This window comes from Lactuca sativa, chromosome 1, assembly GCF_002870075.4.
Source record: "Lactuca sativa cultivar Salinas chromosome 1, Lsat_Salinas_v11, whole genome shotgun sequence".
Lineage (NCBI taxonomy): Eukaryota > Viridiplantae > Streptophyta > Magnoliopsida > Asterales > Asteraceae > Lactuca > Lactuca sativa.
The window spans coordinates 1,623,632-1,636,466 of NC_056623.2; the positions used below are offsets into that span (position 1 = coordinate 1,623,632).

Sequence of the window (12,835 nt, forward strand, 5' to 3'; positions counted from 1 at the left end):
CGCGTTCATGCGAGGGGTACACTGGGCGTTCTCGGCTACACTGGGCGTTCGTACGAGGACGTTTCCGAGCTAGCTTGGTGCGACGTGGAGCTTCCGAGACCAAGTGATTCTGAACGCGGGGCGTTCCTTCTATGCGGTGTGTATGCGAGGCCAAGTGTCTCCATCCAAAGCAAGGCCGTGGGCCACAAGCGACGACTGTGATTGTGCCACGTCACCGGTTCTCGCAATAGCTTCGCAAATTTGCTTCCCGACTTCTAAAATTCATAACTTTCGCATATGAGCTCCGTTTTTGACGTTCTTTATATCCACGCGTAGGTGGGATCGTACTCTACAACTATAGTTTAGATTCCGTTGGCTAATTTTGACTTTATTTTTAAAGTTATATTTTTAACAGTCCGAGACATGAATAGTTCGTTAAAAATTCATAACTTCTTCATATGACGTCTTTTTTCGCCTGTCTTTTTACCGGTACGCTATTATTAACGAGATCTTTGATTTTCGTGTAGATTGTGTCGGCCAAAAGTCGCTCGATCTAATATTCGGACTCCGAGCTGCGCACTACCGATTTGAAACTTAGAAAAATCATAACTTCCTCATACGAAGTCAGATTTGGACGTTCTTTTTATGTATGCTATTAGTTTAACAAAATCTACGACTTTCGTTTAGATCGCTAAGGCCAAAAATCATTCTATCGTATATTCACTATTTACGTCACGTAGCGTCGTGCCGGTTTTGTCGCGAAATTTTGACAGGTCATAACTTCTTCGTTATAACTTGGATTTCGGCGTTCTTTATATATACGGAACCCTTGTGACGTATTCTACAACATGGTTAAAATTACCCATTCTAAATAATCTTCCATCAAAAACTCTTTTTTTTTTATGCTCATTGTCTATAACTTTACTAGCCCCAATCTGCGGGCGTTACAATTATCTCACCCTTAGGATGATTACGTCCTAAAATCATCAACGAAACATGGATTGTATAATGACTCCACACATTATCTCTTCATCCTAGGTGATAACTGTAACTTCTATGTTCCCTTAAATTAACATCTAACTCTTGGATTTCTTTAACTTCTTGGATTTCTTTAACTGCAGGCGGTGCTCGATCTTGAATCCACCCTCTATCTCGTGTTAGACTTTCAATTATGACTTCCAAGTCACAATCTCGATCCTTATTGGAGACTTTCTTAACAAACTTAAGATAAGTTATTTGATTTCCACGATAGACCGATGGACCACGTTTCAAAGACCTCTCATCGTGTGTCGCAACGCTTAAACTCAGGTCTCTTAGAATCAAATCCCGGAATGGAATATATTTTCCTTCATGTTCTAATGTGATATAATCACATTTCAACATGTAACATTTCTAGCTACCAACTTCTTTAACAATGAGCGCTATAGTTCTATTGATTGCTTCGATTATCTTTCACTTCAAACATGGAAGAGAAAAGATAAAGAGAGAGGTCGATGGAGTTAGATGAGGTGACATTTCTTTTATTTTTATATTATTAAAAGATATAATTTGGTAAAAAATTAAAAAGAAAAGAATTGAAAAGGATAACTCAATAAAGTTTATATGGATCAAGAACCGCCATGTATTTTCTTCAAAACGTGAATGATCTCTATCGATTTTTTAAAAGTTGGATCAAACTTGCGGAATAAACCAAACCACATGGACCATTTATGTAATTTACTCAAAGATAAAATGAGAATAAAGTATTAATAGTAAAAATATTAAATATTAAATAAATCAATAAATACTTGGTCTATGTTTTATTGCGAGGTCGTAGAGATGCAACTAAACTATCCGTGGTGCCTAAATAAACCGGTGTGGTTAACTACCTACCGACACCGTCCAATCAATATTCTCAATTAATTTCCTCCGGCCGTCGCCTCCTCCCATCCTCGCCATCACAATCCTCCTTTCACATCAATCCCACCCACTCCTCCCTTCAACTCAAGTTTATTCTCTAAATCAGTAGCCTGTAGACCCCACTTTCTATCTCTCTATATATCTTATCCCTTTTCTCCGTCAAACCCGCCTTTCTGTCTTTTAATTTTCTTTCATTTGCCAAACTTTCCCCTTTTTTTCGAAGACATTAATCGAATCGGAAACTAGACAAGAAATTCTCACAAATCTGATTTTGATCCTGTGCTACTGTTTACTCCCTACTTGAAATGCTACAAGAATTTGGCTGAATTGAAGAAAGAAATAGTTAGAAGAGTGTAGAGATGGTGGTGAGGAAAGTTGGCAAGTATGAGGTTGGGAGGACGATCGGTGAAGGAACCTTCGCGAAGGTCAAGTTTGCTCAGAATACAGAGACTGGTGAAAGTGTTGCTATGAAACTCCTCGATCGAGCTACCATAATCAAGCACAAGATGGTCGACCAGGTGAATTTCTTCTTCTCTGTATCATTATACTTGTTTGTATACGCTGATCTGAAAATTAGGTTAAAATGGGTCAATTGTAGCTGTTCCAATCGAACGCTAATGGTGATGTTACTTTCAGTTATATAATTACATTGCATGATTAGTCTTTGGCCAAAGATTTTAAGTTTTGATTAGGGTTTTGATCTGCTTTTTGGTACGTCTGCATACAGAGGTATAGCTCTCCAGAAAATCATTGACATTCTACTGCACTACTTTTTAGATACGATGTAGCTATGACTTTCTTAATTTCAGAAAAAAACTTGGTAACTACAATGAATTTAGTAAGTGCTACAAATAAACAAAGTTGTTGCCAAATAGTAATAGTCTTACTTTGAGAGTGAAAACATCATGGGAGAAGGGGGGTGAAGTTTCTGCTTTGAAAAGAAAAATCAAAACCATATTCGTTATGGAAGAAGGCTATATATAGTTGCATTCATAGTGCTGGAAACTTTCTTTATGATTGACATGTTTTTGTACACAGTTGATGACATACAATGTAACCTAAGACTTTAACCATACATATACTGGTGCACAATATTTACTTGGTTTCAACAATTAACCTCTTTCATAATCTTAAAAGCTCCCTTAAAATTTATTCTTATAACTGCATGCAGATCAAGAGAGAGATATCAATCATGAAGCTGGTTAGACATCCCAATGTTGTTCGGCTGCATGAGGCATGATCTCATAATCCAGGCTATATATAAGCTCTGTTGATACTCTAGTTTAAACATTTTGAAAGAATCATCATCAAGTCTGTTGTTGACTAATGTAAAATTTTGGTTTAGGTGCTAGCAAGCCGCACAAAAATATACATAATTTTGGAATTTATCACAGGGGGTGAGCTATTTGATAAAATTGTAAGTCTCCAGTCTCCAGTCTCCATTCTCCATTCTCCATTCTCCAAGCAAGGTGAAATGGATGTATTTTGGTATTATCCTTGGTCTCATAGATGTAATGCATGTTGACCAGGTCCACCATGGACGCCTCAGTGAAGCAGAATCTAGAAGATTCTTTCAGCAGCTGATTGATGGTGTAGAGTATTGCCATAGTAAAGGAGTATATCACAGAGATCTGAAGGTGTTGGGTACTTTTTCAGGTCATCATCTTCAATGGATTCTCATCATTTTGTTTTACCTCTTACTTTCCTTTTGCAGCCTGAAAATCTTTTGTTAGATTCCCAAGGAAATTTAAAGATTTCAGATTTTGGACTCAGTGCATTGCCTGCAGAGGTAAGATTTTGGAATACATTCTTTCAGTATCGTGTCGTCCATCTTTAATTTATATATATTTGCAGGGTGTCAGTATCCTTCGAACAACCTGTGGAACTCCCAACTATGTTGCACCAGAGGTAATTACAGGTGCAACTTATCCTTTATTTATTTATTTTTTTAATTTATTTTTTGTAGTGTTTACCTACATGCATATTTACCATTGCTTCATTCTTTGTTGATGGTGTGGTTTAGGTACTGAGTCACAAAGGTTACAATGGTGCTTTGGCTGATGTATGGTCATGTGGGGTCATCCTATATGTACTGATGGCTGGATACCTCCCATTTGATGAAATGGATCTCACCACGTTGTATAATAAGGCATGTCACAAGTTATTATTATTATTACTATCTGTCTTGTTGGATTTTCTTTACCAAGGTAGAATAATTTTGGTTGTTTGTTTGTTTGTGCAGATCGATAAAGCTGAATTTTCATGCCCGTCATTTTTCCCAGTAGGGGCAAAATCGTTAATTCATCGAATTTTAGATCCAAATCCTGACACTGTGAGCAGTCCATCTTGCATGATGTTGGTTACTTGGTTAGTAGGACTACTGTTAATTTAATGATGTGATGGTTATGTGCAGCGTATTGGTATTGAAGAAATAAGGAATGATGAATGGTTCAAAAAGAATTATGTCCCTGCTAGAGTTGTTGAGTATGAAGATGTTAATCTGGATGATGTAAATGCTGTTTTTGATGACTCTGAGGTAAAACCCAAAACCTATTCTATCACTTACGTCAATTTCATATTATGGTAACACAAACAAACAATGAAATGCTAAAAATAATACTAACAGCTGCATATCATGTATGTATGTAGGAAGAGGGAGGTGGTGATGAGCAACAAACAGATGAAGATGCATGTCCTCTGTCTCTTAATGCATTTGATATGATAATCCTGTCTCAGGGCTTAAACCTGTCTTCCATGTTTGACCGTGGTCAGGTTTGAATTCTATCTACCCCACCCCACCCCACAAATCTTAAATACATGCATGCAAATAGTTTTTCAAAATTATATGTTTTAAACAGTAAATTGATATCGGTTTTTGAAATTAGGAATTAAGAAAATGAAATTTATGTGAAAAGTATATGCTTGCTTGCATTTGACAGGACCCTGTGACGCACATAACTCGGTTTGTTTCTCAAAAACCCGCAAAGATTGTGTTATCAAGTATGGAAGTTGTTGCTCAGTCGATGAGCTTCAAGACACACATTCGAAATTACAAGGTTACACACACACACACACACTATCTTTACAGTTTACATACAAATAGATTATTAATGATCAATAACAATAGTAATTACAATCTCTATAGCTTACTTTCTTTTTTTTATTGTATTATTTTCAGATGAGAGTAGAAGGGCTTTCTGCTAATAAGAAGTCCCATTTTTCTGTTATCTTGGAAGTGAGTTTTTCATCTTAATTACTTAGGGATATTATTATATAATATATATATATATATATATATATATATATATATATATATATTATATATATATATATATATATATATATATATATATATATATATATATATATAGCAAGAAAGCAAGTAATGAATTGTTGAAAGCAGGTTTTTCAAGTGACCTCCAATTTTGTGATGGTTGACATTCAGAAAGCAGCAGGAGATGGTGCTGAATACCTTAAGGTGCTTCTTCTTTTATTAATTTTAAGGGAGTATTTTTTTAGGTTGAAAAATGAAAATTTTGACTCTTCTTATCTTAAATAATAATATAATATTGGTGGCTGCATGCAGTTTTACAAGAATTTCTGTAACAATCTTGAAGATATTATCTGGAAACCACCTAACGAACAACAACAACAACAACATGGGAAATCCAAGATCACCAAAACAAAGAGCAAACGCCGTTAGATCCGTTGGTAACTAGGTTACTCATCATCAATTTCTTTCTTTTTCTTTCTGTAAACTATCTTATCTTATCTTTAAGTTAAGTTAAGTTAAGTTTGACTGATTACACATATTATTATTATTAATTGCTTCAAAATTTTCGTTGTTACAGGAGAGGCCAGGCCAACACTGTTGTAGTTAAACCCATCTCTTTCTATCTCCAAAAGAATGTAAAAGATCAATTTGTGGTTGATATACATTTGTTGTAGACTTTGGTATTTTTTTCTTTTTACCTAGAGCGTGGTAATGAATGAGAGATAGAATACAATACATGGTATGACTATGGTATTGTATTCTTTTGTTTGAGAAATAAAGAAATAATACCAAGTGAAGTAGCTAGGTAATGCATTTTGTTTTGTTTTGTATAACTACGACCTAGTTTTGGCTTATTCACTCTTTCTTTTTCTACTCCAAATTAACACCAACTTTCCCTTCCCCTCTTTTAACAACTAACAAATACTTGCATATATATAATAACAACAAAAGTAGTGGCAAATCATAAGAAAAAAAAAATCCACAAACATTTTGAATTTGAAGCACCAAAATTTGACCTAAAAACTCTTCTCTTGTTCGTCACATGAACTCTTCTCTTACTAGACAACATAACATAAAGTATATAACTATATATTGTTGAAAACCTAAAGCTTGACGAGCACCTGGTCAGCAGACCGTTTCTTGACAACACCTCTGGAACACAAGTCATTAAGCAACTCCAAAGCTTCCTGAGCTAAGCCTTCATGAGCCAAACCTTCTATCAAAATGGTATAAGTGGCTTCGGTAGGCTTACACCCCTTCCCAACCATATAGCCCAAAAAGTCAATGGCCCGGTCAGTCTCTCTAGCCTTACAAAGCCCCAACATCACCGCATTATAAGTCAACACATTCGGTCTCACCCCTGACTTCTCCAAATCATAAACAAACTTAATCGCTTCTTCCACTTTCCCTTCCCTACTCAACCCGCTTACAACCGATGAATACGTGATTATATCCGGTTGCAGCCCTTTCTCCTTCATCTCATCAATCAACATTATCGCACGCCCCGTTTTCCCAATCTTTGACAACCCATCGATCACAGTGTTGTAAGTAATCAAAACAGGTGAACACCCTTCAAAACTCAAATGGTTTAGAATCTCCACAGCAAAATCAACCTTCCCATCTTTACACAAAGCCGTGAGCAAAGTGTTGTAAGTCACAATATCCGGATAACATCCACGAGACACCATCACTTCCAAATACTCAATCGCTCGATCCATCTTCTTTTCTTTACAAAAACCATGTAACAAAGGGTTATAACTCAAAGAGTTCGGGGTACATCCATGTTTAGGCATCTTCTCCAAGATGTCAATCGCACGCCCTAACAGCCCTCTTCTACACAAAAAGTTTATCAAGATGTTGAAAGTCACAACACTTGGAGAACACCGCATGTCACCCACAAATTTCTCAGCATCCATCCATTTACCCATGCTACACATGCTTCGCAAGATGATATTGTGTGTCACCACATTAGGCTGGCAACCTGTAGATGGCATATTGTTTAAGAACTTGATAGCATCATCTAATCTGCCTTCTTTACAGAACCCATTGATAAGGACATTGTAAGTCACCACATCTGGCTTACAACCTTTCGTTTTCATTTCATCTAAAAGCTTCATTGCTTGTCCTACACCACTCATCTTACACGCAGCTTCTATCAAGATCGTGTAGGTGATGACGTCGGGGTAGCATTGCTTCTGCATCTGTCTATCGAGAACCACCATTGCTTGGTCTAGTTTTCCTTTATCGCATAAAGAGCGTAAGATTGTGTTGTATGTGACGACATCAGGTGCTACAGACATTTTATCAAACACGTTGAGTGCTTTATCGATCTCACCTGCTCGGCAATAACCACTGATTAACACATTGTAAGTTATGACATCAGGTACAGCTCCGGATTCTTCAAGAATCTCCATAACCCTAGTGGCTTTTCTTGTCTTTCCTGTTCGGCAAAACCCTCGAATCAAACTCGTACATGGAATGATGTCTGGGATGTCGCCTCTATAAGCCATGTTCTCTAAATACTTAAACCCTTCCTCCAATTCACCATTCCTAATCAGTCTTCTGAGATGGTTATTATTCTCAAACTCCTCGAAGTTTCTTCTGGTATTAACCTCGTTAATCCCGTTCAATTTCAAGGCTTTCTCCCCATTCACAGCCTTCCCATTCGGAGTAAATGTTTCCGACTTTGAAATGGCCGACACCCTTTTAATCTTTTTACTCAAAAACCCATTTTTATCATTCAGTTTACCATGAATTCCAGTAGCTAAAACAACCGAATTACGAACCCTAACTCTACGATTCCTAAAGGTTTTTGTATGGACGCATTGAAAGGAACAAAACCCTTCATGGGTTTGCTTTATGGACACAACTGACTCCATATTTACTTTAGACCATAAACTTGTGGTTACACGCTTCTACCGGATGATTTAATGGAAAACGATGAGATTATTGACTGTCAGTATCAAGAGCAGAACGGTGTACACAAAGAAGAAGAGAGCTTACTGGTGTTTTGCAGATGGAAGAACAGTGAAGAAGGTGCCGCCTAATTTTCTTATCCGAATTTGTCGAGTGAAATGTCTGACGACCTGTTTATCACTTTATAGCTTTATGTTCATAAAATGTAGGTGTTTATGGGCCTGTGACCCAACAACAACACTGTTATGGGCCTATTTTATCTCTCTACTGCTTTAATAGTTTACTTAATGATTATCGACTTCGACTCTACTTGTTTATATCAATTTAGTGACACAAAAATTAAATGAATACGAGTTGCAACGTTTTTACAATGATAAGAACAATGAAGCAAAACCTTAGAAAATAGTTTACAGAGTTACTTTGTATTTTTATTTGTGCTACTTTTTTAAAGCCTTACTATAAATGTTGATACCTCACACGATAGGCGCAAAGCCAATTCTACAATTTGCAAAACTAAGTAAAGACTTAGGACATCTCTTGTTATCTTATCTGGTGGTGAATTTGATGCCCCGTGGGTGACGACCCCGGGCTCTACTGTCAGATTTATATATATATATATATATATATATATATATATATATATATATATATATATATATATATATATATATATATATATATATATATTAAATGAGAAAACCAAAAAAGATTAAGAACCAAAAAACCAACTAATTAAGGAAAATCCTTGTCAAAACACGGAATGACATAAACTGTAATTCCATAGAAAACAACAATCGCAATAGGAGAAAACCTCTGTGCAGCTGACATCAAACCACCTACAGATCTGTAAAACATCGCCTTCCTCCTTTCTCTTTGATCTCCGGTGTTCTAACATCGATAACCTTCTTTCTTCAGATCTATACTCCGGTGAGTGCTGAACCGCCAATTCGTCTCCTTCTTCGTTGATTAGATGAAGCTCTGTTGCCAACAACATTAAACCACCTCCAGATCTGTAACAATTGATGCCACCTACTGCCGATTTTGGCCTTCTACACCTCTGAATCGATAATGTGTGCTTCATCTCCGACCACGACCTTGCTAGAACGCCATAAAACGTCGCCCTCTGCATTTCTCTTTGATCTTCGGTGCTGTAACATCAATAATTTCCTTTCTCAGATATAGAGCTCCGATAAGTGATGGAGATCCACCACATCTGCCTCCTCCACACCGGATTCATCTCTGACCACTTCTAGCTACCTTTTTCACCTCCAACCACCAAAGACCTCAGTTGTTGCAACCTATGGTCAGATCGATTCCTTCCCCACGATCTATGTCGTTTCCTATGCTTAATGTCATATTCACTGGCTTCATTGATACATGTTATCTCATCCTCTGTTTTGATTTGAAAACATGTCCTTCTCGACAAACATTTTGTAAATGAAGTGGTGTTTCACTGAAATAAGGTAATATAACTTCATATTTGATTTGTTCTTGAATTGTTTATGTTCTAATACATATTTAATACAAAAAAAAAAGCTAGCTTAACAACAAGCTCAAATAAAATCACAGATGGCTCGCTATGAAGATGAACTGGCACGAAAAAGAATACAGGCATGTTCTGAAATTCATATTTTTCTGGTTTAGTTCATGGAGGTATGAAATAAATTTCAAAAATCTTGCAGGCTGAAAATGAACATTACGGAACAAGAAACCAAGAACTTGTTAAAATGCAAGAAGAATCATCAATCAGACAAGAACAAGCTAGAAGAGCAACAGAAGAGCAAATCCAAGCACAACGTAGACAAACAGAAAGAGAAAAAGCTGAAATAGAAAGAGAAACAATTAGGGTTAAGGCTATGGCTGAAGCAGAAGCAAGAGCCCATGAGGCTAAATTAGCAGAAGATATGAATAAACGAATGCTTGTAGAACGTTCAAATGCAGAAAGAATGGGTTTCTGCCATTAACACTACCTTTGAGCACATTGGAGGTAGTGATAAAATCTTGGTTTCTATTTCTTATTTTTTGAATGTATAAAACCTTTTAAATCATGTCTGTTTTGCAGGGGGATTGCGTGCAATATTAACTGATCAGAACAAGATGGTTGTGGCTGTTAGGGGTGTCACAGCCCTTGCTGCAGGGATCTACACAACAAGGTATATCTATATTATAATTATTAATTATACTTGTTTTGAGTTTATTTTTTTAAGAATATATCTATATTATAATTATTAATAATACTTGTTCTAAGAATATATCTATATTATAATTATAATGTAATCCATTTTCTTCTAAAAATCTTGCATCTTCTTTGATATATATTATGAAAAAAATAGTTTTGTTTCGATTGTTCCTTTTTGTTAAAGCGTGAATTTAATATTTTAAAATCTCATTTGTCGTGTGTGTGTGTCTATATATATATATATATATATATATATATATATATATATATATATATATATATATATATATATAATTTTAGTTTTAACCGTTATTAAGTTGTGAACTTAAGTTTCTTTTTTTATTTGTTATAATATTTGCATAAAAATAATATTCAAAGTTTAAGTTTTGTATAGTTAGTTTTTTTTCTGTGAATTTAATTTATAATGTATGTTATTATGGTAGTTTATTCTCAAATAAAATGAATTTAGGTTTGTTAAGTTGTGAATTGTGATGTTTTAATATTTTAATTATTATTTAGTCATGTCAATGTTAAGTTTAATTGTGACCAAGTGAATTAGTATATCTTAATTGTGAATACTATTAATAAAGATTCCCGAAATGCTCTATTAAACTGTGAATTTGTGTGGTGTACACATGATGTTTGATGAAATGCTTTAACAAAATCAAGTAAACTTCTAAGCTGTAAATACTGTAAACGAGGGTCCTAAAATGCTTTATTAAATTGTGAATTAAAATCTTAAAATAATTTTAGGCTGAGATAACAGTCGTGAATATATAATTTTTGTGTATTAAACTTTGAATTTATTATATTAAACGTTGAATTTTGTGTATTAAGTTGTGAATTGATTGTATTAAATAATGAACTTACTATATTAAACTTAAAAATAACTATATTAAGCATATTTTGTATGAATTTTTTGTGTTTTAAACTTTAAATTTATCATATTAAGCTGTGAATTTTGTGTATTAAGTTGTGAACTGATTGTATTAAACTGTGAATTTAATGTATTAAACTTTAAAATAACTGTATTAAGTTGTGAATTTTTTAGGAATATATAACTTTTATGTATTAAATTGTGAATTTGTTATATTAAGCTATGAATTTTGTGTATTAAGTTGTGAATTGATTGTATTAAACTGTGAATTTACTATATTAAACTTTAAAATTACTGTATTAAGCTGTTGATTTTTTAGAATTTTTTTGTTTGCTTCTGAAATATAAGAAGAGAGAACCATTACACACATATATGATATTGTCTAATTTTGAATGAAGTATGTAAAATTTAAATTATGAATATTTGTGTAAATAAACTTTGAAAGAAACATTAGCCCATAGATATGAAAGTATAAATGTAAAATTTAAGTAGAAAATATAGCTGTGAATATATAATTTTTATGTATTAAATAGTGAATTTATTATATTAAACTGTGAATTTTGTATATTAAATTGTGAAGTGCATGTATCAAGCTGTGAATTTATAATAAATTTTGTATAATATGTATTTTTATGCATTAAATTGTGAATGTGTTTTTTTATGCACTAAGTTGTGAATTACTGTCTGAAATATTGAATTAAGTTTTGAATTAGTGTCTGAAATATTAAATTAAGTTGTGTATTAGTGTCTAAAATAATAATGAATTAAATTATGAATTTTGGTTTTTTTTTAATCCTTATTTGATTTTTTAGGGAATGATGTTGGTGGTGTTGACATTGATGCTTTGTGGTGACGATGGTTGATGGCAACGTATGGTAGTTGGTAGTGTTAATGGTGACGATGGTGGTAGAGTAATGATATGTTCTATTCCTCACTCATCTTCTTCGCTGATTTCAGATAAGATATAATCTTTTATGATTCACGTATATATTTTTCTTTTGATGTTTGTTTATGAAGTATGAGATAATTTATGTATGTATTAAAATATAAATGAGTTTTTTATACATTGAAATATGAGATTATACTTGTAAATAAGTTGTGAATGTATTGTATTAAACTGTGAATTTGTTGTGTTAAACTGTAAATTTGTTCACAGCTTAGTATAATAAATTCACAATTTAATAGATAAAAATGCCTTTAGATATGAACATATAACTGTTAGTATTAAGTTAAAAAAAATAGAGTCGTGCATATATATTTTTTGTCTATTAAACTATGAATTATTGTATTAAGCTGTGAATTTTATGTATTAAACTGTGAAATGATTGTATTAAGCTGTGAATTGGCTGTATAAAGATTTGAAATTTTTATGAATTTTGTGTTTGCTTATGAAATATGAGAAGAAAGAATCATTATACATATATATGATTTTCTCTAATTTTAACAAAATTATATAAAATTTAAATTGTGAATATTATGTAAATTATATTTTGAAAAAACACCAACCTTTAGATCTAAATGTATAAATGTATGTTTTATGTAAAGAATATGATATTTTTATGTATTAAAGTTTTATTTTTTTATATATATTTAAATTTTATATATTAAACAATAATTGAGTAAATTAAATTATGAATTGACTACTTGTTGTTGTGATTTTTTTTAATAATTTTTTTAATAAAATATGAATGATTTATGTAAAAAAATTTGA

The 12,835-nt window shown here is 33.4% G+C and overlaps 2 protein-coding genes across 3 annotated transcripts; one reads left to right on the forward strand and one right to left on the reverse strand.

The window, feature by feature from the left end:
* Nucleotides 1-1,800: 1,800 nt before the first annotated feature.
* On the forward strand, nucleotides 1,801-6,032 carry LOC111894707 (CBL-interacting serine/threonine-protein kinase 8). 2 transcript variants are annotated; one of them, XM_023890800.3, is made up of 15 exons: nucleotides 1,801-2,396; nucleotides 3,050-3,112; nucleotides 3,224-3,295; nucleotides 3,408-3,515; nucleotides 3,593-3,667; nucleotides 3,733-3,786; nucleotides 3,902-4,027; nucleotides 4,121-4,210; nucleotides 4,292-4,414; nucleotides 4,528-4,650; nucleotides 4,818-4,934; nucleotides 5,057-5,113; nucleotides 5,282-5,356; nucleotides 5,465-5,597; nucleotides 5,730-6,032. In XM_023890800.3, the coding sequence occupies exons 1-14, from the start codon at nucleotides 2,238-2,240 to the stop codon at nucleotides 5,579-5,581; spliced, it is 1,359 nt and encodes a 452-aa protein (XP_023746568.1). In that variant the 5' UTR covers nucleotides 1,801-2,237; the 3' UTR covers nucleotides 5,582-5,597; nucleotides 5,730-6,032. The 2 variants fall into 2 exon arrangements, with proteins under 2 accessions (XP_023746568.1, XP_023746567.1); XM_023890799.3 differs by having other exon boundaries at nucleotides 5,465-5,589.
* An 87-nt stretch (nucleotides 6,033-6,119) lies between these two features.
* On the reverse strand, nucleotides 6,120-8,227 carry LOC111894706 (pentatricopeptide repeat-containing protein At1g09900). The gene has a single exon (XM_023890798.3). The coding sequence runs from the start codon at nucleotides 8,029-8,031 to the stop codon at nucleotides 6,256-6,258; it is 1,776 nt and encodes a 591-aa protein (XP_023746566.1). The 5' UTR covers nucleotides 8,032-8,227; the 3' UTR covers nucleotides 6,120-6,255.
* Nucleotides 8,228-12,835: the final 4,608 nt, after the last annotated feature.